Source organism: Equus caballus, chromosome 10, assembly GCF_041296265.1.
Source record: "Equus caballus isolate H_3958 breed thoroughbred chromosome 10, TB-T2T, whole genome shotgun sequence".
Classification (NCBI taxonomy): domain Eukaryota; kingdom Metazoa; phylum Chordata; class Mammalia; order Perissodactyla; family Equidae; genus Equus; species Equus caballus.
In genome coordinates this window covers 49,710,386-49,735,683 of record NC_091693.1, presented here as the reverse complement: position 1 = coordinate 49,735,683, position 25,298 = coordinate 49,710,386, and the positions used below count along the sequence as shown (strand labels likewise).

The window sequence follows — 25,298 nt, the reverse complement described above, 5'->3', positions numbered from 1 at the left end:
CCTTATTTTGTAATGTCATTCTTCTCTTTGAGAGGTGTCCTTTCAACAGGATAAGGAGGAAGTTCACTGTACATATTAGCAGAGGCATCAAGGTAGTAATTCCGCACTGCATAGTAAAATTTTCCAAATTGCAAAAATGAAAAAATAGTAACATTAAAAGTTTATAGACAAATGACAACTTGAGAAAATTTCTTATTGGCAGGACCTAGTCATACGATGTGGAATCCTTGAAGAAAAAGGCATTTACAAATAGAGAACAGACCTCCTTCTAGTGAAGTAGTAAATAAGGGAGGCAAGGCAGTAAATTTGCTTTTTGCCCTTTCGTCTGTGACTTTACCTGCTCCAGAACCAAGCAGGCGTAAGAAGAGGGAGGTGATTCCCTCCTTAAATTTGTGAAAGTCACATGGGATTAAAGACATGACTTCCTACTGGATTAGGTTAAACATGAAAACAGTGATTCATGAGAAAGAAAGAAAGTGTGATTGTTTCATTTCAGTGGGTATATGATCCAAAACGCTGTTGATTGAGCAGTAATTAAAACCATCCCTAAAATAAGCAAACCAGGGGGTGCTTCAGCTGAGCAGAAGAGAAGCCCCCTTGTCCTGCCCACGTGTACAACTGCGTGAGAACGTGTAAGACCATAGCATCTGATCAGCTGTGATCTTTGTGATCTTTGATTCTTTCAAGTTTGTTGAGGAGTCGAGACTGCTAACAGCCTAGGCTACTGGAAGGAGAGCAGCAGCCGGTGCCCTCCTTAAAGACGCCCTCGGTAGGCATGGGATGGGAGGCAGGCAGGAGCTTGCCTGCGGCTGCTGTGCCTGCATTCTTACTCTTTTTAGTTTGTCTTCCTTTCTTTCCCTCCTGTCCTGCTTCCCACTCTCACACACAAAGAGCCCCCAAGCTTGTTCTCCGGGCTTTCGCTAATTCCCTCCGTTGTGACACAGTAATGTTATAGCCAATTTCATCCTCCGTCTAGTGGCCTCAGAACAGTGGGTGATCTTGCTTGCTGTAGGAGAAGTGATACTCAGGCATGACAGGATGAATTAAGGATGAGATTTAAGTATTAACTCTTAATTTCCTAGCTCTTGTGGGTCTAAATTAGATTCAGCCTTGTTATCACTGGGAGAGTGTGAGCATTGATGTGTATATATGTCTGTGGTTGAAACTGTGTTTGATCCGTTGAATTGACCTTGTTTCGTTCGTGAAACACATCGACCATATTATGAAACAAGCAGCCGAAATCAAGAAAAACATTTCACCAATCTTGTCAAACATTTCACTGGGACCTCTGAAAGCCGATATTTCCCTTCTGCCACGAGATCTGAAATGAGAACAAAAGCACTTCATTTTTGATAAGTGGGACTTTGTTTTTCTCTGAAACTTTTTCATTTCCAAAATATCTTACTAGAGCGATCTCAGTTTGGGCTGTGCTTCCCAATAAATGAAGCAGAGTCTGGAGATGGCTCTCAGAGCCAATTATTTAGCAAGTGATTTGTCAACCAAAGACTAAAGGAAGAAATGCATTACCAGATAGGGGCCAAGCAGAGAAAGAAGGAAGAAGTCCACTTTATTGAGCACCTATTGTGTGCTAGGTGAATATGAAAATAATTTGAGCAAAATAACAAAGATTTTAGTATTGGAGGAACAAAAGAAGATGGATGGACTTAGAGAGTTGGGTTTTTTTAATGGAATATTGTGTTTTATAGAGGTGTTTGAACAGAAGAGAAAAAAGGGGGAAGAATGAAGTTGCTGAAGTCTATGTAAAGAGGTAAAAATAAGGTGGAAGAATTTCAGCCAACAGGACAGAACGAAATCAGTCAAGTTTAATACCAAGATAGTTGCTAGCAAGTAGAAATGTAACATTCATTTTTGTTCCTATAGTCTATTAGCAATTTCTTCCTCTTCAGGCTCTTTTGAAAGTAGAGAAATCTGCGTCTGAAGCTTTGCTTGGCTGTCAGTCTAGGGTCTACCTCACCCAGAAAACATCATCAGGAAGACCAAAATCAATGGAATTTTTTTCAATGGATAACACAGGCCGATTTTGAGTCTGATTTAAAATTCACTGTATGAACTCCTCCTGGCTCGCGACAGCTGGGAGTGTACTCTATTTCCTCTTGCTGACTCTTTCAGTAAAACATACATCCACTCCACTTTGCACACTCCAGATTTCAAGTGGAAAAGAGCTATTTGAAGGCCTACTCTCAAAACTGACTTGTTGGACCTTGTAGAAACTGCTTTAAAAGCTCCCACGAGTACAGAAGTATATGTGCTTACTTTTTGAAAATGCTCTTTGATCCAGGAAGATTATAGCATCTGTATTTATGGGCATGCAGTTATGCGGTGAGCCTTCTTCAGGTGCTGTTGTCAACAAGCTGGAGCCCACAAGCCTCTAGTTTGGGTTGTTCCCGTTCTACTAAAAAGATACATATGCTTCATTAAGCTAAGATTGATTAGCAGGGCCAGCAGGTGATAATGGGACAGTAATTTTTACATATCAGCTTTGACTTAGTGCCCTTAATTGGCAGCAAGGAGAAATATTATAAGATCTTGCTAACGCAGCACGATGCATGGGAAGGGAGAATATCAGGGGAGTTTTTTCTTCTGTGATATATTGGAAATCATAAAACCTTGGGCTTAAAAATCATCTGACCCAGCACTAAGGAAAAGGGCTATATTTTATCTTTTGTATAGCCCTTGTGTCTCATACAGTGATGATGAGGATAAAAAATAAGCTGTATTGAGCATTCACTGTGTGCCAGGCAGTGCTGCAAGCGCTTTACATGTTTAACTGATTGATGCTATCGGATTGCTACTCTTCTCGTTTCCATAGGCCAAATGAGGAAACTGAGGCAGAAGGGGTTAATCAACTTGCCCAAAGGTCAGCTCCTAATTAGAGGAGCCAGGATCTAAGTCCGGGCAGCCTGACTCCAGAGCCCATGTTCTTCGCCCCTTGCTTCAGAGATGACAATAGTGACACTCATTAAAGATGCACATGTCTGTGTTTTAACAGATGGGAAAATGAGGCCCAGGGTCACAAACCAGTCAGCTGTAGATTTGGAGACAGCAAACATCTCCAGCTCTTGTTCAAAGTCATGAACAAAGACAGAAGTCACATAAACCCAGCACTAGAAATTTGCCTTTACACAAGAAATAATGAAAAAGAGGCTGAAGAAATTGAAATGTAAAATGATTGCAAAGAGAAAATACCTGAAATCTTAAAATAAATTTTCATCCTTTTTTTTCACTTCACCCATTGATGACTTCTCAATTCATGCCACTTGATCACATAAAGGCCTTAATATCTAGGTCAGCTTGACTTACATAAGGACTTGCCTTTGTCTGGAACCTTAATTTTGAGGCACTGAAGGTATAGGACGTGTCTAAGAAGCCAGCTGTTTAGATTTTATAATAACCCAGTGTGGTAGGCAGAATAATGGGCCCCCAAAGCTGTCCACATCCTCATCCCCCAAAACCTGTGAATATGTGACCCTACATGGCACAAGGGACTTTGCAGATGTGATTAAGTAAGGATCTTGAGATGGGGAGATTATCCTGGATTATCCAGTTGGGTCTGGTGTAATCATAAGAGTTTTTATAAGAGGGAGGCAGAGGGGCCTGGGAGGTGGGCGAAAGGGATAAAGGGGCACATATATATGGTGACAGATAAAAATTAGACTATTGGTGATGAGCACAATGCAGTCTATACAGAAACTGATAAATAATAATGTATACCTGAAATTACACAGTTATAAACCATTATGACTTCAATAAAATAATTGAAAAAAATTATATGAAAAAAAAAAAGGGGCCAGCCCGGTGGCGCAACAGTTAAGTTCGCACCTTCTGCTTTGGTGACCCAGGGTTCACCAGTTCAGATTCCAGGTGCGGACATGGCACTGCTTGGCAAGCCATGCTGTGGTAGGCGCCCCACATATAAAGTAGAGGAAGATGGGCACGGATGTTAGCTCAGGGCCAGGCTTCCTCAGCAAAAAGAGGAGGAATGGCAGGAGTTAGCTCAGGGCTAATCTTCCTCAAAAAAAAAGAAAGAGGGGCCAGCCCCGTGGTCAAGTCGTTAAGTTCGCACGCTCCGCTGCAGGCGGCCCAGTATTTCGTCAGTTCGAATCCTGGGCGCGGACATGGCACTGCTCATCAAGCCACACTGAAGCAGCATCCCATGTGCCACAACTAGAAGGACCCACAACGAAGAATATACAACTATGTACCGGCGGTCTTTGGGGAGAAAAAGGAAAAAAATAAAATCTAAAAAAAAAAGAAAGAAAGAAGAGGCCCGAGCTCTTTAGAAGGGCTTACTAGGCCCTTTACAATCTATCCTCCAACTGACGTGTCCAGGCCCTGTGTTTCCTGGACAAGGCCTGAACTGCTGCTGTGTCACCAAGCCTTCAAGTCTGTGCTTAAGTTTCTTCAGCCTGGAAAATACCCTTCTCCATCTGAGCAGCCCCATGTGTCAGGACCATGGCCTCTATATCTCTATATTCCTGGGACATGGTAGGAGTGAGAGATTATTTCATGAATGAAATGGCAAATCCAAGACTGCACAGCAAATGAGAGGCAAGGTTGGAACAACCACCTAGACTCATGACTCTCCCCTCAGTGCTCTCTGCACCCGGGGGCTGGCTCACGTGAGCACAGCGCCAGGATCTCTACCTCCTGCACCTTCATTCTCTACAAGTCCACGTCTGAGCATGGTGCCCCCAGCACACAGGGCCTTAAGCCAGCCTTGGAGTTGGGACCTGGAGCTCATGGAGTCCTTCCTGACGATAAAGCCAATGAATCCCTCCAAAAAAAAGAGGGAGGCAGGAGAGTCACAGTCAGAAAGTCCATTTTGAAGTTTAAAGTCCACTCAAGTAGTGATGGAAGAAACTTCTAGAGGCCTAAGTAGAGACCCTGGCCACAGAACTGGTCAGTTGCTCCACAATTATCATCAAAATCCAAGAACAGGGCCTGGGCGGAAGGTTGTCTTTCCCCTGTCTTTTCCCCATGTCTGTCCATAGCTATTTTCAACAAGTCATCTCATATTATACTAGTTTATCTTTATTCCATTCATCTTTACTTAAAAAAAAAGAAAAAAAGAACTCCTCACATTCTGTAAGGACTTTCACCTCTTTCTCACTGCCAGACCAGAATGACTTATTGGTCAAATTTACTGTATTTAAAAATCCTACATCATGCAGTAGCTAAAACAACGGACTACTGTCAATGGTTGTCTTCCCTGAAAGAAAGCTCTAGGCTACAGAATTCTGAGCCATATCCTCCTCAGTAATTTATGACTGAATTCTAAACTACCCTGGTTACTCCTGTGCACCTTTCCATGATTCCTATTGTAACAATCACGGGCTAAAGTGTCTCACATGGCTTCCAATTGGAATCTTATTTTCCCCAATGTGGTATCCGAGTGATGGCTTTGATTAGTTAGTTAGGAACAGCATGACGCTTTTTAAATTGTTCTCGGTCTTGAATTGACCTGTGCTCTCACTCATCACCAGCTCTTCCTCCTAACAGTCTATCTAATCTGTCTTCATCTCCCTTCCACTGCCACTGCCTGCATTCAGGCCACAGTTGGCGCTTGCCTGGACTTCTGTGACCAGCGTGCCCCCTGCCCAGGGTGTTCCCCGAATGTGGCTAGAGCAATCTCCCCGGTACTCTCCTGCCTGACAGACTCCAGTGGCTCTCCATTGCCGGCCAGCCTCCTCAGTGTGACATAGAACACTGCCTGCCCCCCTGCTCACCTCTCTAGTGTCCCCTGAGGCCACCCAATGCCCCACCACAGCTCTACTCCTGCCACCCCACACTGCTTGGTTCTCTCATGTGTCTTTGCACACATTCCTTTACTCAGTTCCCACCCAGTGCCTGGCAAATCCTCACTCAGGCTTCAGCTTATCTGTCGCTTCCTCATTGTTAGATGCCCTTCTGCCAGCACTGTACTGCTCCCACTACAGTGCTCACCATGCTGTGTTGTAATTACGTGTTGACTTGTCTCTGTCCCATCTGCCTAGAACCTCTCAGACCAGGCACCTTTTCTTCCTTATGCATTGTTTTATCCCCTCAGCACCTAAGACTCTATGGAACCATGGGAGGTGGTCAGTATGCATTTGTAAGGAATAGAGTGATCTGTACCCTATGTTGCAAAGGTGGTCACCAGCAACATCCCATATAGTGAATCCCTATGGGGGAGAAGGCCTGGTCTCATGGCCTCGTACTGGGTGACACTGACTCCTCAGCCTACAGACCTAACCCAGCTAAGTACTGTATTGTAAGTCAGATCCACTGGTCTCTACGTGAGGCTGCACAGTTGCCATTTTGACGTAAATGCTCCCGTATCACTGTGTGACAAAGGGGAACTGAAATGACTAAGGGAGGATGATTAGCTATCAAGGGCTAGTAATCACTAGCAGATTTAGCAGTTTGTAAAGTAACGTGATCATCCAGGACAAACTAGTAACAAATAAAATAGCCTTTTAGGTCTGCATTCAATATAATCAGCTAAAAATTTCTTCAATCTGATAAACAAACAATAGGTTCCAAATTGCCTTTTTTCCTCCTAAAAAGCACACCATTCAGATTCCATGTGTATTTTCTGAGGCGGTTTGCTTCTCCTTGCCTTGCTCTCTTTCTGTGACTTGCCCTGCAACCCAAATACAGAAGTATCTTGTGTTCTTGTGCTCCCTCTCCTGGTCTTCTCTGGCCTTCAGCGAGACCGTGGTCTAAGAATTGTGTGCCCCCAGGTAGGGGCCTGGCGTGGAACAAAGAAGCCAGCCAGCACTACAGGGCTGGTTGGGAGATCCCGGGGGACCAGAAACAGGCTCTCCTTCATTGTTTACAGTCCAGCTTGACTGAGCGGCAAAGGGCCATACTGGCGCAGAAAAGAAACGTGCCTGGCATCCTTTGGCAGAAATGAAATGCTCTCCAGAAAAAACTTTATAATAAAAAGCAATGATAGTACTTTTTTGAAAATATGCCTCCCTGGAGATGTACAGATGCACATAGGATGTGCCCTATCTGTTAACAGTTCTAATTACCTAATTATCTGGTCAGGTGCAATAAAAACCCCTCTGACATTCTCTGCCTTCCATATGCCAGATAGAGTGTTCTGGTATCTTGCTCTGTGGCTGTGGTGAGGAGCACACCATGTTCTCTTCCCACCAAGAGTAAGGATGTAGAATGGTCTTCGCAGATGGCTGGGGTGGTGCTTCGCTTCAGGGGCGCAAGGCTGGGAACAGGGCAGTGCACAGCCCCCCACAGGGCTGGCAGGACGACACTCCCTCAAGAGGGAGATGGGACTTCTCATGGCCTCCTTGGCTCCCAGCGTCCCCTGGAGCTGTCTTTGGTCCTGCACACTTTCTTTCTCTGGTTGTAGTTGCTTCTTGGATATTTCATGATTTTACATGTTTACCTTATATTCTTTTTTTCCCATATGACTTTCTGAAATATCTTCCCTGCTAAGTATGTCATTTTTTCCTACTTTAGTGTAAAAGAGGATTTCTTTTTGGCTGGGAAAGATTCACTGTGAGCTAACATCTGTTGCCAATCTTTGTCTTTTTTTCCTTCCCCAAAGCCCCACTATATAGTTGTATATGCTAATTTAAGTCCTTCTAGTTCTTCTGTGTGAGCCGCTGCCACAGCATGGCTACTGACAGACGAGTGGTGTGATTCTGTGCCCAGGAAGTGAATCTGGGCCCCCAAAGCAGAGCACACCAAACTTTAACTGCTAGGCCATCAGGGCTGGCTCAAGAGGATTTGGATTTTGCTTTTTCTCAAGCTGATCTAGAAGAGCCCCCCACACCCTGGATCTAAAACTCTGTTATTCTCCCTTAGCAGGCTAACAAGGAACCAGTTTTGCTCACCCACTGAGCTCCACCAGCCTTCAGTTTCAAACCAGCTTACAGTCTTGTCTCAGTGCTGCAGCTCCTGCAGCAATGGCGTCTGTGTCCTCCCCTGAAGCCCCATCTGTTTGGCTCTATGGCTTGCTTTCCCTGCACTGTCAGCCTCTTCCCAATGAGTTGTTTCTTTTTCTATCATAGTGTTCCCTTTTATGAGGTACATTTGACATTTCATTTAGGTGGGCAGAGGGTACTGGTTTCTCTCAGGTAGAGAAGGGTGTTAAATTCTAGGTGGGTGCTTATGGAAGATCCTTTCCTACAAAGCCATGAGGCTGTTTTGGACAGGATCACATATTTGGAGGGCAAAGGTTGACTTGCATGAGTTTTGTGCTCTCCTGTCTTCCAGTGCCTCCCGTTCAAGCTTGGTGCTGTTAGACAGCCCACGCTCATCCCTCATTGCTCATCTTACGTGGCACCAGGAGTCTCAATGATGTATAGTTTACATGTAATTACTCTCCAACAGTGGATAATACGTTGTGAGTTCCTCCAGGGTAAAGCTCTATTTTCTGTTTCTTTCAAGTTCACCTCAGCACCCAACACAGAAAATTCTCAAGTAAATATTTTTGGATTGGATTCTGTTATTTCGTAGCATCTTGTTCATGCAAGATACCTAGGACGTACACACAAATACTCATGGCCCCAGTACTCCTCTATGACCTAATAAGTTCCTATCATTTAACCTTTTTTGAATACTATATCATCTGGTTGACATGAAAATGTGACCTTTTGTTAATTCTTTTTAAATGTATCACGTTATCACCTTCTCAAAGCAAAAACAAATTCCTCTTCACAATGCAGGTGTTTAGCAAATTTTATTAGAATATAAGTAGATGACACATGAAAAGGGTAAGACTTGGTCCCTGACTTTCAGGAATTTCTGATCAAGACAGGCACAATGGAACACTCATATAACAATGCAGAACAGCACTCCCATGATTAAATGTCAGGACTGGTTGTTTATAAGCAGCAGCTATTGTCCAGGCTAGGGGTGTGGTCCAGTTTAATTGCCACCTCTTTTGCAAGAGTTTCCCCTGGCCCTTGCCTTCCATATTGATGGACAGCCCATCCCCTGTCTCCACAGCTGTCACAGGTACAGCTGGAATTGGTGAAGCAAAGTGAAGAATGTATCCAGGCAGTGAGCACAGCTTGAACAAGTGCTGGAAGACAAGGGAAAGGCTGGAAGTCTGGCTCAAGAGGGTAACTGGAGATGAGACTGAGAAGGGAGTTGATCTGGGGGAAATCTGGAAGGTCAGACAGAAGAGAATTCAGTTTGTTCTCTAAAGCTCCTTGAAATATAGTCCATGTCAGGATCATTCCCCCAGAGACTCTCCAGCCTCCCGCCCTGTGATCAACGATCTGGAGAGATCGTGCAGGTTCAGGGAGTGGAGAGATGGGATCAACAGAGAGGAGAGGTCACGAGCAGAGAAGTGGGGTGTAAAAGTAGTATTAGTTTTCTCTTTTGCTTTGAATCTCAGTATTTTTACACGACGATGACTCTACCTAGAGATTCGCAAGCCCTGGCCTCCAACACTTGTTAAAGAAAGAGATGATGATGATGTCCAGACACCTGCTAGTTTAGTTGAGGTTTTCAAAGCTACGCTCTGGGAAGCTGCTGGTAATCTGCTGTGGATGGGCTCTACAGACTTTCCCTCCCATGAGCCAGATATTTCCTGCTAGGATAGTGCATGGAAACTGGAGGGCTTGTTTTCCATTATGGTTTGTTAGGTTTCTGATTTCCAGCTTCAGTGACTAAAATTCCACCAAAGTACTGGAACACCCCTGGGTATTGTAGATGCCTTAACTTTCATCCTTAAAGGTATGCTCAGAAATAGTTTGATTCAGCCAGAACAAGAACACCTGGTGTTCTTGAGATGTGGTATTTGTCAAAAACCAAAAGTTCTTTTCGGGATGTTTGGATATCTTTCTTTATAGTAGAAAGGTGTTTTCCTCATTAGGAGCTGTAAGTAAAGAGGTCTTTCGTAACAGTTCCAAGCCTCATTCAAAATAGATGGCCCCAAACAGCCCCCAAGGTACATTCTGCATGCATCTGTGACTTATTTCCTTTTCTCACCATCCCCTGAGTTAGCATGAAAAGTGTGTTTCAGCCCACCAGAAACTGGACACAGCAACCAGCCATTGTTGGAAATTTCTGCCTCACCTGCTTCAGCAGCAATGCTGCCAGAGGTGACACCACTGTCAAAAACAGGACCCTGCTTCCATGCCCCAGCAGTCTAAAGTCCTGGACACACTGCTCTTCTCAGCAAAGGCTTTCTCCCAGTCCCTGTTGATGTCATTTGCAAGCCTGGAGCCCTGGTGTCCCAGGAAAGGCTGTGGAAGACTGCTGGGCAAGAGCCCAACAGATCCAGGCCAAAATGGCAGCCGTGGCCATGCTGATGGATGGCTCAGCTCCCTCTTCATTGCCTCCCTTGATGACAGGAATCACATATAGAAAAGATTCTAACTTGGGGGAGGGGAGGGAAAGTGGCTGAGTGACAAACCTGACTTGACGCTCCAGTCCAGGAGCATGGGTATTGTGTCGTAATGATTTCTGCAGCCCTGATTGCTACAGAGCTGTACATTCTGTCTGCTAGTCCTGTGGCTCCAAGGCAGCCATTGCCCAATTCACATATGTGGGTTTTGTGCTGATGGCCACCGTTTAAATCATCACAGAGCACAGATGGTGCCTGCATTGCATCAGCATTAACTCTTCCCCATTGGCAGAGCCCATTGTGGAAACAGGAGAAATCAGAAGTGTACAATCCCTTTGGCAAAAATCTGGTTTCCATATATGCATTTATCCCAACTTACTGTACAGCCTTGGGTAACCAGTCAGCATGTCTCGGCTTCGGTTATATAGTGGTTAGTAAAGGACTTAGATGAAGGAAACTAAAGACTGTAGAAATACTATTATTACTCTTGTATAAACCATGCCCAGAAGGCAAAATCTGTAGCCTTGTTCCTTCTGTAAGCCACAGTAACACCCACTTCCATCGCAAAGGAAAGGGCTCTGCTTGAGAAGACGTTGCACATCTTTTTAGAATTTTTAGTGTTTGTGTTTCAAAAGCCCTTGAAGTGTATTATCTATTTCTTTAGCATGTCCCTATTTATTCCAGTTTTGCTACTAAAAGGAAAAATGGCAGCAGAGTTGCTCAAGTTGTCAGGGTCAGATTACCTCCCTTGGTGGCACTGGGTCGTCACGGTTACTGCAGTATTAGTGAAGTGTAAACCCACTTGCTTCCAGAGGTCAAGAAGAAAACAACATTTTTCATAAGAGACGTGTGATCTGTCAGTTCTTCAGTTTTGATTTCAGATGGAAAATATGACTTCAGTTCTTGTAGAAAAAAAATTCCCTAACTGGGTGCGACAGGTGTCTTTAGATATGTGATTGATTGTCATGTGAAACAATTCAAATTGTCTGCTTGCCTTGGCGGGCATTACTAGGGTTAGCTCGATTCACTTCAACTAATAGTGATTGAGAACCTACAGTCCACAAAGCTCATACTTTAAGCTGAAAGTGGTAGGACCAGGAGGGAGATAAATATCCTGCTAAACTCATGATACCAATTATTGCAGAAGCAAGGAGGTTTGACGCTGACATGAAAGTGTAAAGTATGTGGTGAATTGTTGGATAAACCAAAGAGAAGGGGAAGACGGAAGCAATACTTAGAGTCTTCAATGGCGATCCATCAATGACTGAAGCAGGAATAATTGAAAAATTGAATTGGAGATTATTGCCAGGGTGATAAATAGAATTTCTTAGGTAACTCAAGTAATCTAATGAGCAAAAGGACATCATATTGAAATATGACTATAAAAAAGAATTCTGCATTCAAATAAAAAATGTAACCACTGGGAAGAAAAGTGAGCAGCACAATTTATCCAGAAGTTCTGTAAGCAAGTGCAGAAGTATGAGGGCAGGGGTCCTCTGAAGAGTACTAGGAGGAGTTTAGGAGAGAGAAGAACTAAAGTGACATTGTTGTAGAAGCTCATTATGGGTTATATAGTCGGCCTGTTCCTATTCTCATTTACGCAATTAGAGTAAAGGAGAGGCATGATGCAGAACTTCACTTGTATGAATAGCTACCAGAATTCTCTTCAACTAAGAGAGGAATACCTGAGCGGTTATTGATTTGCCTTATTGGCAGTTTCACCTTCAAGAGGATAAACAGTTCGAGAGAATTGCTATTTTGGTTCTGATACTGATTAATTAAAGGGATTTGATAAGACTACGCATGAGAGAATCCTTAGAAGAAAGAGATACCGTCTTAGAGAACATGATAGTCAAAGAGGAGATTTTTCACAGTCTGAAATATTTCATGACCTTTTTTATTGTGATGAAAAAAAAACCAACGTGAAAAAGTGTACTATACTAATGTCCATCAAACATTCATCTTACTTTTAAAATATTCACATTGTTATGAAACAGATCTCCATCTTCCAAATCTGAAACTCTATATCCATTGAATAAAACTCTCCTTTTACCCCTGCCCCCAAACCCTGGAAACCAACATTCTACTTTCTGTATCTATGAATTTGGCTACTTTAAATACTTCATCTAAGTGGAATCATACAGTATTTGTCTTTTTTGTGACTGGCTTATTTCACTTAGCATAATGACCTCGAGGTTTGTCCATATTGTAGCACGTGACAAGATTTCTGTCCTTTTTAGGGCTTCACAGTATTCCATTGTATGTATATATCATATTTTGTTTATCCATTCATCCATCGATGGACACCTGGGTTGCTTCTACCTCTTGGCTATTGTGAATAGTGCTGCTATGAACATGGTGTGCAAATATCTCTTCCAGATCTTGCTTTGATTCTTTCAAATCTATACCCAGAAGTGGGATTGCTGGATCATATGGTAGTTCTATTTTTAATTTTTGAGGAATGTGCATACTCTTTTTCCATAACAGTTACCCCATTTTACAATCACACCAACAGTGCATAAGGCTTCCAATTTTTCCACATGCTTGTCAACATATGTTATTTTCTGGGTGTTTTGATAGTAGCCATCCTAGTGGGTTTGAGGTGATTTCTCATTGTGGTTTTGCTTTGCATTTCTCTGATGGTTAGTGATGTTGAGCATCTTTTCATGTGCTTGTTGGTTATTGTATATCTCCTTCGGAGAAATATCTATTCAAGCCCTTTTCCTATTTTTTAATTGGGTTATTTGACTTTTTTTATTATTGAGTTGTAGGAGTTCTTTATATATTCTGGATGTTAACCCCTTATCAGATACATGATTTGCAAATATTTTCTCTCATTCCATTAGTTACCTTTTCACTCTGTTGTGTCCTTTGATACTCAAAAGTTTTTAAGTTTGATGCTGTCCCGTTTGTCTATTTTTGCTTTTGTTGCCACATCCAAGAAATCATTGCCAAGTCTGGTATTGTGGAGCTTTTCTCCTGTTTTCTTCTAGGAGTTTTATAGTTTGGGGTTCAAGACCTATTGAAAGTAGTTTTGGGGGCTTTTGATAAGAAAAAGATCGAAATTATGCATATGCAGGGACAGGTGGCTCAGGAGAGCTAGGAATGGCCAAAACAAAGTTTAGATAAGGACTTTTTTCAACAAAGGAGGATATTTGTGCCAGCAAGTCGCTGTTTAGTTCAGGTTTTCTTTTTTTTTTTTTTTTAGTGGTAGAAAAACATGAATAACCATGAAAAGGTGTATGGAACTGCAAAAACTGTATTAAGAAAACTCAAGCCCAAAATGAGTGGAAAGCATTCAAAGAGGGCACAGGCAAGGAAAACAAATTTATGGTTCCATTTAGAGCAAGAAGATGAAGAAATTGACAGCTGCTCCTTGGGGCTGACCATTTAGTGTTGAGGATGGCGCATAGCCTAGTTACCTTCATACTGTGTAAAGGAGAATGTCCGTTAGATGGAAAAGTGAGAAAAACTTGGAGAAGGGAATGGAAACCCCATATAGAAGCCCCCAAACTACAGGAAAAAAATTAGCCATGATATGCTACAACTCTTTACGGTCAAAATCGTTGAGGAATTGTGCAGCCCAGGAAAACATCAGAAGTCATCAGAATGCCATCAGATGCCATCAGAAAATGGCAACATAGTTTTCAAAAAAAAAGGAAGAAAGTGGATCTTAAACGATTTGACTGAAGAGCGGTTTGTATAATAGGAGCGATTTCTGAATATCTATACAAGTATCTACTCTTGGGTCAAAAAATCAATTCTAGAAGATTAAGATGGACACATGGCTTTTCAGGAGCACATGCTGAAAAAAGTCTCAGAGATATTCATTGACAGCACCATAAGTAATAAGTGACAATGAAATAAATCTTAATCAACATTCCTAGAAAATAGGACCTAAACTGAGGGAAGTGGTAGTTCTGTCCTCCATACCAATGACTGGAACGTTTACTCAGGGGATGTAGTCAAACTCAGGATGCTTCACGGGAGGGCACTGAGGAGGGTAGAGAGCTCGTAGCTGGTTAGGTTTCAGAGATGAGAATTTTGGCTTGATATGAAGAACCAAGGGCTGTGATGAGAGACTGAACTTCTCATCACTGGAAGCCTTAAAAACTGTTTTGTGTTTTCTACTTGAAGATCAAGTGGTTGGTGGTTGGTTTGAAATGACTGGAGGGGCTGAGGACGTAAAACCAAACCTTGACTCAAGAAAATTCTGGTCTAGGAAGATCATTGGTTTCCTGAATGGGGAGAGGGTCATTTAAAATGGAAATTAGGTAATTTTTTTAAAATCTTCTCTTTAAAAATAATTTTCTGTTGGAGGTGGTTTTTCAAATGAAACTATAAACCTAGATGCAGATTTTACTACTTCATTACCCATGAGTGGGATGCTTTTCACTTTCATTTTACACTGAAAAATGTAAAAAGTTACTACTATTTTATAGCTATTTTAGGATCTACACTTATACTGAAATTGGATTTTTAAAAAATATCCCAAGAACTTCATTATATAATCTTTCAGAAGGGAGATTTTCTGTTTTCATTGTATGCTTTTAGAGTAAATATGAATACAGTACCTTATTTTAGTGTCATATATAACTTTTGCCTGTCACTCACCTGGGAAATGAAGTGGGTGAGATGAGAGGGTAAAACCACCTCATTGAAATCAAGGTTCCACAGGAGCAAGGTGTTGCCGTTTCCCAGAAAAGACGATAGTGAATGTTCTCTTCTCTTCTCTCTTCTCATCAACCCTGAGACAACCAGAGAAATGTCTAAGAGACCATGTTAGTTGTTTAGCCCCTTGATAATTCTGAACCAATTGACACAGACGGGGGACACATTCCCTCTAAACATCAACTTTATCAGGCTACCTTTCTAATTTGGAACAAAGCTTTGGTGCCACAGGGCTCCCCACGAGAAAGGCATTTCTGCTTTGATGTCTTCCAGATTCTAAGGATTGATGCTGAGCTGAGCCTGCTAATTTATCAAATTCCTATGTGATAAAAGGGCTTCCTAGGATTTACCAAGTTTTACTGGGCAAGAGAGGGACTTAGCAATTATCTTCATTCTTCAAGAGAAACCTAGGCACTGAATCTGAATAATGTAAATAACGATCGAACCAGCTGCGAGATTCACCCTTCATCCACAGTGAAGTACCACCTCCAGTTGGCCAGACTCCTTTGGATAGAGCTATATAAAACTGAATATTTTAGAAAGTGTGGTAAAACTTAACAATAATTTGTTTCCATATGAAATGCCATTTTTCTTCTGGTTCACTCCAGAGAGACAGCAACAGGTAGGAAAGGAGCATGAGAGTTGAACTCTGCAGTCAGACGATTTGAATGAAGCCCTGGCTGACCAGCCATGTGGCTTTGGGAAAATCCCTTCACCTTTGTGGGCTTCACCTTTTTGACTTCCTTGTCTGTAAAATGGATGAGGATTGAGTCAGGGAAACAGAAACCATGCCAGGTGTTTCAAACAGAGGGAATAGAAAACAGGGAGTTGGTTACACAGGTGTTGGAAAACTGGAGGAACAGAAAGGGGAAGAATTAACCCAGTGATTAATGACTTCAGGAGGCTGCTACCACTCCTAGGACTGGAGGGGATTAAAGGGACCTGTGAGCATGGAGGAGGGGCTGAGGCCTCAGGAGCTGCACCTGTGGAGGAGATTGCCCCTTACAGACCCGTACTTGGTTTAATATTCTGTTGTCATTGTCTGGAAATTCTTCATCTCTGAACAAGAGGCCCACGTTGTCACTTTGCACTGAGCTCTGCAAATCATGTAGCCAGTGCTGGTGTTGAGGCGGAGGAGGGCAGTTGTGAACAGAGGCCCAGGAAAGGCCTCACTGAGAATCTTGGGCTGGGCCTTGGAGGAAAAGCCTGAAGGACCTCAGGAGCCCTGTGTGCTCGCCCCATTCACATCCCTCTCCCTCATCCCTAGAGGCAATCGCCATCCTGAATTTTGTAATTGTCACCTTTTTGTAGTTTTTGTCATCTATGTATGTATTCCTAAGTGACATAATTGTTCATAGATGCCTGTTTATAGCCTTTATATAAATGGAAATAGACTGTAAAAAAAAAAAAAAAAAAAAGCCTGAAGGAGCTGAGGGAGCAAGCCATGCCCTTCTTTGACTTATTCTGATGAACTTCAGCTCCGCCTTCAACACGCAAGGCAAAGGTCCCCTCCTCTAGGAACGCTTACCCTGATGCCCTTAGCAGTTACTGCCCCCAGCTTGGTCTTCCCTTAGTACCCTGCAAATTAATACCTGTTACATGCTTAGATTACGTTGTCGATATTTGTGTTGAACATCTGTCTCACTGGTCACCCACTTAGCTCCTTGGAGAAGGAGACTATATATTATTCATTTTTGTAATAAGAGGAATACTAATAGTTGTTACTCAATGCCAGACCCTGTTCCAAAGGTTTTACTACAAGGCAAGCACTGGCGGTATCCCTGTCTTACAGCTGGAGAAACTGAAGCATGGAAAGATTAAATAACAGCCCAGTTCCCCAGTTGGCACATAGGAGAGCTGGGACTTGAATCCAAGAGAGGTGGTACCCAGATCTCTCCCAGTGCACAGTGATTGCCAGTACATGGTTGGTGAATGAATGAATGAATGATTAAATGAAAAATCCTAAGTGACTAAAGGACCAGATAGAGAATCTTTGGGGCAGATTTACAAATAGGAGAGGGACTTTATTTTGTGGCTGCAGACCCCAATTCAAGCCTGCCCAGGTGAGAAAAGACAACTTTGTGCTTTTAAGCCACATTCACTAGCACAGATACGATTTTGTTTAGCAAAAAAAAAACCCCACCATATGAAATTACATACTTACATGTATAAACCAGTTGAATCTTGATTTAGTTTTTGTACTGCTACTTTAGGAATAGAAACAAGATTGGTTTCTCTGGCTCTGTCTTTAACTAAAATTAATACTAAAATGACCAGAAGCTTTGTTGAAACAGTGAAGTTAATTAATTAGCAAACACATCCTGAATGTAGTTTGTTTGTTTGGCATGCTGCTTTGGAGAGAAAAGTGTGATACAGTGGATATTAACTATAGAAATGAAGATGAGAAGTGATGCCTCATAGGTAAATCAGCCTTCATTCTCCGGAATGGGACACAGTGCCACTTGGGCGTGGGAAGACAAGCGAGTTGTCACCATTGCTGTTTTCTTTATTTGACAAGTGCCTTGCTGTGCAGATACCACCCAGAGGGAGGTTCAGTGGCCTCAGTGTTTTAAAAAGCCCATCAGCATAGCTGTGTTACCTTCATCTTCCCAGCTCCAGCAGTGGATAAGAGACCCAGCTTCATCAGGGACGCATGCAGGGTATTGCTGAAGGTAAAAGGTTCCATGTTTGGTAAGGCCATCATTAAGGGACCTTAAAGAAGTCTGCCACCCCTCTCCTGGGGAGTAGTCACCATATCTCCCAATTCATCTAATCAGCCTTCTACAGAAGTGCCCAGTGCTCCAGCTTTGTGCGTATGCTGCCAGGACCAACTGAGGAGGCCTTAATCACGTGGCTTAAGTAGAGAATGCTGCTCCACGTCTCAGAACATTCCCAAACCCTGAAGGCCAGCTGCCTGATCCCTGTAACAGTCCAGAGTAGTGAAACTGTTAGAACTTTCCTACCAAAAGCTCTGTCCAGCAGCAAACTGTGCATGTCCCAAGAGAGTAAGCTCCCAGCTCTGCGAACAGCACGCAAACATGCCCTCTGCACATTGAGTTTTCATCAGTTCATCTTCCCTTCGTCAACAGCATGGAGATAATACATCAGAACGCAAGGGAACAAAGGGTTAAGGGTCACAGTTTCAGTAGGTCAAATTTTCAACACGTTATTAGCATGTGGACTTACACCATGGCACACGAGTTTGGTAGTCTGACCTGATTTCTTGTAGACGTGAAACCTAAAGGTCAGGGCCACTTTTCTTGTGTGTATCAACGGCTGAATGAGGTCATTGCCTCCTTTGGAGCAACCAGAGAGCAAGAGGGAGTACTTTTGACCTCTCCCAGGTCTTAGCCCCACTGGCACCCTCCATTCTGCCCCCAGTGTGTGATCGAGTCTCATCAATAGCACAGTGTGTGTTGCACTTTATGGAACCAGGTCATTACATATGTAAGCATGATGAAACAGTACTCTTCAGAATGATCCATCCCAAATATTTCATTCAAAATGCAAGACTGTTATCCCAGGTGTCCCCAATGTTGTATTTTGCATTTGTTTGTCATACCTTTAGGCCATTCTTGACCAGTGGGTTTTAGCCTACATATGTCTGCTTCCCTTAGGGCAGTGAAACGCAGCTCCATTAACATCAGAGAGCTGGGACTGGTTTGCTATTTCTAGTCACTTCATTCCGCTTTAACTTTATGATCATTACCTTTTTAAATAACATTTTTATGGGTCATTAGTTTTGTGGGAGATTCTCCACCTCCCATCCCCTCTTATTTTTTCCCATTATCAGAGTGTTACTTGTTAAAAACAAAAAGTAAATAACAGTGCAGACTTTGGTCACAGTTTCGTAAACATACAGCTTCATGTTAGTACCTAGATATTTGCTTTCTGAGCATAATGAGTAAGTTTAAACGACTCCTAAAAATGGAAAGACAGTGCAAGCTACTCCAGATAGGGGCTAAACCAGTATTTAGGAAGCCTCTGCCTGTTTGAACACTGGCCTGCGGTGTCATGGGCACTTGCTTCCTGTTTGGTGTATTTGGGGCTATTAGAACACGCCTGAAGTGCACCAGAGATGGGGTCCTGGGAGGGACACCTGCAGCAGCTCAGGAGGTAGCCACTGTACAGAGCAGCCTTTGACCCAGAGCAGACCTAGACAGGGGAATTCATTGCACTCCAGGTGCTTCCAAGTGTTCAAGGGGTCCCCACAGACCCCAGCAGTCTCCTCTCCTGAACTTGCCTGGAGTTCTCAGTTGACACTAACCATGCACTCTTGTAACAGCTCTTCCGTCATTGACCTGCACTGTCGCTTAATAATTACCTTTTCATTGTTTATACCTCTTCTACAAGGTTAAATTGTAGGTTTCTTGAGGACAGAGCTGTCTTGTACTTATCCATTCTTCACAGCCCTTGGATTGGAATCCCAGCTCTATGACCTTAGACGAATTTCTTCACTTCCCTGCTTCTCAGTTTCCTTGTCTCCCAGTAGAGGCAGTCGTGCCTGCCTTGCAGGGCATTATGAGAGCCAGCTAGCACAGTGCTGGGCACTAGGAGGTGCTTGGTGAGTGGTAATAACTCTGACTCACTAGACAAAGCCCTGCACATAGAAGCTGAGGAAATGAGCAGAGCTGAATATGCCAAAGCAGGGTTTAAACACATGTGGAGGAAGAGCTAGTTATGGACTCGTGAAAGTTCATGATGAGGACGCCGTTTCCTCTGACCTTGGGCTTGAATGACAATTTACAACCCTATTTTTATTTATGACTCTTTCATGACCATTTGACAGTCATTTCAAGTTCATCATGTCTCCTAAGCCCAAAAGGATGGGTGATCTGATTTGGGATGTGGAGACTTTGTTGGTATCCTCAGTGCAACTCTTACATTTACACGTCAGCTCTTGCCTGAGTGGGGACGCTTTTTCCAGCTGCTTCCAGCCATGTGGCAAGTGGCAACACCCAGGACTGATTTAATGGGTAATCTAATGACTGATCCCTGGAGGTTTCTGGCTTCCTTAGGAATTTTCTTTAAAAGCAGCCATAGCAGAGCCAGCCCTGATGGCCTAGTGGTTAAAGTTCGGTGCGCTCCCCTTTGGCAGCCCAGGTTTGGTTCCAGAGCACAGAACCACACCACTCATCTGTCAGTAGCCATGCTGTGGTGGTGGCTCACATAGAAGAACTGGAAGGACCTACAACTGGAATATACAACTATGTACTGAGGCTTTGGGGAGGAAACAAAAAAGAGAGAGGAAGATTGGCAACAGATGTTAGCTCAGGAAGAAGGTTTTCTAGCAAAAAAAAAAAAAAAACAAGCAGCCAGAATAGGGAGTGATTGAGACCAACAGCATCAAAATTAAAAAGAAATGGTGATAAGGATGAGGAAGAATGTATAAAAGACATAAATAACATTGCGTGAGTTTCCCCCATTTCCCATATGGTGAGCACATCTGCCAAAATTCAAGATGTGTATCATCCACTCAGCAACTGGCAGATTGCCTAGGAGCGGAGTGGAAGATGCTTACTTATGGAGGGGTCGGGTCTGCCTTGATTCTGCCATTTCTCTCTTTGTAATGGAGCCATGTTACAATGAAGAAGTGGGTTGTGTGACATTCTCATCACCTTCTTTGGTTTCTTATAATTACACACTTCCTTGCCTTACACTCCCTTTTAAAGGTTCCTGGGAGGAAAGTACATAAAACAGATATAGTAGATACTGCCTTTGCTGCATCTATTACCGTCTCAGCTTAGTAGAACACAAAAGTGTAGGTCAGGTGAGCTCCTTTTCAGTACTGGTACTAGGGGACAGGACAAATAAGGACTCTTGCCTACCTTTGATTGGTTGATTGATTTGGTTTGTTGGCTTACACAATGCCTTGCTCCAAAAATAATCTGAGACAACACTCACCAAACAGACTGTGTTGTCACCTTCTGTACACTGTAGTTGTATGTTAGAGGCACAGTTAGATTTATGATAATATACAAGCTTTTATCAGGTGTTAGAGACACTAAGTTAGATGCAGGGTTACAAAGAGAAATGAAGCCATCCCTGATCTGAAGGAGCTTGCTATCTTATGGTGGAAACAGACATAATGAAGTATAATAAAAGTGAAATGGCAATGATTGCCCTTCTAGAACTGTAAAGTGGGTCTAACAGTCACGTTTTTTGTTGTGGGTGGGTTTTTTTTAACTGAATATCTCGAGACTCATTATCTGACAGGGAATTTTTTTTCGTTTGGAATTTTATTTAAAGTACTTCAAAAATTTTAACAATAAAAATCCCATTCAGTGGGCCGACCAAGTGGAACAGCGGTTAAGTGCGCACGTTCCGCTCCGGTGGCCCAGGGTTCGCAGGTTCAGATCCCAGGTACGGACATGGCACCACTTGTCAAGCCATGCTGTGGTAGGTGTCCCACATATAAAGTGGAGGAAGATGGGCACGGATGTTAGCTCAGGGCCAGTCTTCCTCAGCAAAAAGAGGAGGATTGGCAGCTGATGTTAGCTCAAGGCTAATCTTCCTCAAAAAAGAAATAATAATCCCATTCAGTTATGTATCTAAGAAATTTCCCTTCATGGAAAGAATGCAGCAATATAAAATGAGTGCTGCCCTGGATAATCCAGGACATTTCCTCACTGTGGCTATGGGGGCTGAGAGGATGGTGTCACTCATCTCTCTAAGAGGTTTGCAGAGGGCTCCCAGAGGAGTTGATGTCCAAGTTGAATCTTGAACAACGGATATAAGTCCTCGTGAGAGTTCTGGCTCTGTGAGCTGCAGTGAGTGTAAAACATGTGGAAGTCAGCTACAAAGCTTGCCGTGTTGTCTTGCTCTGTGCTTTCTCCTCTAGCAGATATTTTTTTTTTATCACTGCTACTATAGCTTCCAGCAAGGACCCCAGGATTGAGGCTTTCATTTGATTTGTATCCATGATTCATAGACCCGCCTCCCCTTCCTATGGGGTCAGCAGTGCTTGCAAGAACCTAGAGGATGAGTGATTTTGCGTATAAGATAAGGAAGCCTGCCCTGAACACCAGCAAGTTTAACCCAGTTCCATCTAAAAAAAACAATTGGCCTTGGGCAACTTATTTCTAATTGTCTAAGTCATTCTGTGTGTGTGCATGTGTGTGCATGCGCATGTACACACAAGCTGTGCATAAATAGCACATTTTCAGTCTGTGTAAAATGTAATGATGAGCAGCACATGACAGTAGGCTTAGCCGCCTGAAGATTACCCAGGAAAGAAGGCAGTTACCTCGCAGAGCTGCTGCTAATAATTAGGGAAGGAAGAGCCCATGTCCTGTGCCACTCAGCAGCCTCAACCATTTAAATGACAGCTGGTTTGTTTAGCTCTGTAGAACCCCCATTCTTCATGGGCCGGGAGTTAATTTCTGGTCAAGAGCACTGCTTTGGATTGTCATCGTCTCTGTTAGCACTGTAAGATCAGGTATGACATGATGACTGAAAAGTCCCAACTAGAAACCATGATGAATGAGCAAAACAGGAATTGCCTTTAATGTCTCTTTTTTAATTTGTAAGTGAAGAAAAACTATTTTTGAAACCCTGTGGACTTTCAGTTTTTAACAGGGCCACATTGCCAGTTTTTCGGTTGACAAGAAAACCATAATGCTTTCTTTGGCTCGAGTGAGCGATGAGAAGTGTCACAGCACTCCTTATGTAAGAATGGCTCTCAACAGGACTGATTGTGAGGAAAATTAATAGGCTTCCCATTGTTACTGTGCTTTTTTGCCAGGATATTTCATTAGTGTAAACACTGAACCCGTTGTCATCTTGTTTAGCCACTTGACCCTGGTGATTTTCAATTCTCTGTACCGTGATGAGGTACAGCAGTGGCATGCACGAGACAGGCACTAATTATGGGAAGCGGGATCATTGCTGACCCAGGACAAGATTAACTGCTCCTTTGCAGTCTTTATTCTGGGACATTAGCACTGTCTGGTTATCTTGCTTCAGTTGAGGGATTCAGGACAATAGCGGCGCTGATGGTAACGTCGGCAATTTCCCTGTTTTTTTTGCAGGTCACAGCCAGGGGCTTTGGGCCGCTGTTACAGTTTGCCTACACCGCCAAGCTGTTACTCAGCAGAGAAAACATCCGCGAGGTCATCCGCTGTGCCGAGTTCCTGCGCATGCACAACCTGGAGGACTCCTGCTTCAGCTTCCTGCAGACCCAGCTCCTGAACAGCGAGGATGGCCTGTTTGTGTGCCGCAAGGACACTGCGTGCCAGCGCCCACACGAGGACCATGAGAACTCCGCGGGAGAGGAAGAGGAGGAAGAGGAGGAGAGGATGGATTCAGAGACTGCCAAGATGGCTTGCCCCAGGGACCAGATGCTTCCAGACCCCATCAGCTTTGAGGCTGCTGCCATCCCAGTAGCGGAAAAGGAAGAAGTTTTGCTGCCCGAGTCCGACGTGCCGACGGACACCAAGGAGAGCTCCGAAAAGAACGCGTTAACGCAGTACCCCAGATACAAGAAATACCAGCTTGCATGTACCAAGAATGTCTACAATGCATCATCACACAGTACCTCAGGTTTTGCAAGCACATTCAGTGAAGATAACTCTGGCAGCAGCCTCAAGCCGGGGCTTGCCATGGGGCAGATTAAAAGTGAGCCACCCAGTGAAGAGAACGAGGAAGAGAGCATCACGCTCTGCCTGTCCGGAGATGAGCCTGACGTCAAGGACAGACCGGGGGATGTCGAAATGGACCGGAAACAGCCCAGCCCCGCCCCTGACCCCGCCCCGCCTGCCGGGCCCGCCTGCCTGGAGAGAGCCCGGAGCGTGTCCTCTCCCTCCTGTCTAAGGTCTCTGTTCAGCATAACAAAAAGTGTGGAGTTGTCTGGCCTGCCCGGTACATCTCAGCAGCACTTTGCCAGGAGTTCAGCGTGCCCTTTTGACAAGGGCATCACTCAGGGTGACCTTAAAAGTGACTACGCCCCTTTTCCGGGGAATTATGGACAGCCCCACATGGGCCAGAAGGACTCGTCCAACTTCACCATGGGGTCGCCCCTCAAGGGGCCTGGGTTGGAGGCTCTCTGTAAACAGGAAGGAGAGCTGGACCGGAGAAGTGTGATCTTCTCCTCGAGTACTTGTGACCAAGTGAGCACTTCAGTGCATTCGTATTCTGGGGTAAGCAGTTTGGACAAAGACCTCTCTGAGCCGGTGCCAAAGGGTCTGTGGGTGGGGGCTGGCCAGACCCTCCCCAGCTCACAGGCCTACCCCCACGGTGGGCTGATGGCTGACCACTTGCCAGGAAGGATGCGGCCCAACACTAGCTGCCCGGTGCCAATCAAAGTCTGCCCTCGCTCGCCCCCCTTGGAGACCAGGACCAGGACTTCCAGCTCCTGCTCCTCCTATTCTTACGCAGAGGACGGCAGCGGGGGCTCGCCCTGCAGCCTCCCTCTCTGTGAGTTCTCCTCCTCGCCCTGCTCCCAGGGAGCCAGATTCCTTGCCACAGAACATCAGGAACCAGGCCTGATGGCAGATGGAATGTACAACCAAGTTCGACCCCAAATTAAATGTGAGCAGTCTTACGGAACCAACTCCAGCGACGAATCCGGATCGTTCTCGGAAGCAGACAGTGAGTCGTGTCCTGTGCAGGACAGGGGCCAGGAGGTAGGGAACCCACATAAATTCAAGCATGTGACCCACTCTCTCAGTCCTTTATCTGGACTCTCCCTTCCCCCTACCACTCCTAATCTGTTCTCATTTGCCAAGATTAAAGGTTACAGGAACAGACTGCCTCCCCCAGCCATGGAGGCAGGATGCTTCAAGGTGATTCCAAATTAACCACTTTCGTCCTAGAAGGCACATGATATTTGATCTAGATTTCGATGCTCAACAAGCAGAGGGAAGCTGCTTAGTGAAAAAAGTAAGTCTAATGCATGAAATGCTCAGGTACCTCAGATCCGCCCCCAACCCCGTCCTCTTTCTCCTCCATCTGCTTTGAAAGGAGTCATCACCCTCATCCTTGCTCCTCGCCCCTTCAGCGTGAAGGAAAATGTAGAATCAATTCAAAATTGATTGATTGACAGTAGATAGCCCCAGACTAAACAGGTGCTCTCCCAGCACCCTCTAAGTTTTCCTTGTCAACAGGAGACCCTGGGGCCATCCCTTGTCCAGTGCGATGCAGATGATGGACAGCTCACCATCCATCCTGGTCCCAGGGTCACTGCAGAGGCACCTTAGTCAGTCACACGTAACTGCATGATGTATCATTTCCCAAGCTCCCCACAAACAGTGCAAATTCATTTTGAGGAGTAGTGGGTTTGCATAGCGGTTTCTGTCCACCC

At 44.1% G+C, this 25,298-nt stretch overlaps 1 protein-coding gene across 6 annotated transcripts in view; it reads left to right on the top strand.

Moving 5' to 3' along the window:
- Positions 1-25,298, top strand: part of BACH2 (BTB domain and CNC homolog 2) — a 329,505-nt gene that overhangs the window by 287,561 nt on the left and 16,646 nt on the right. For all 6 annotated transcript variants that reach the window (XM_023650814.2, XM_070225334.1, XM_023650811.2 and 3 more), the window contains one exon: positions 23,029-24,621. In XM_023650814.2, coding sequence (XP_023506582.1) covers positions 23,029-24,621 — 1,593 coding nt within the window. The remainder of the gene's footprint in view (positions 1-23,028; positions 24,622-25,298) is intronic.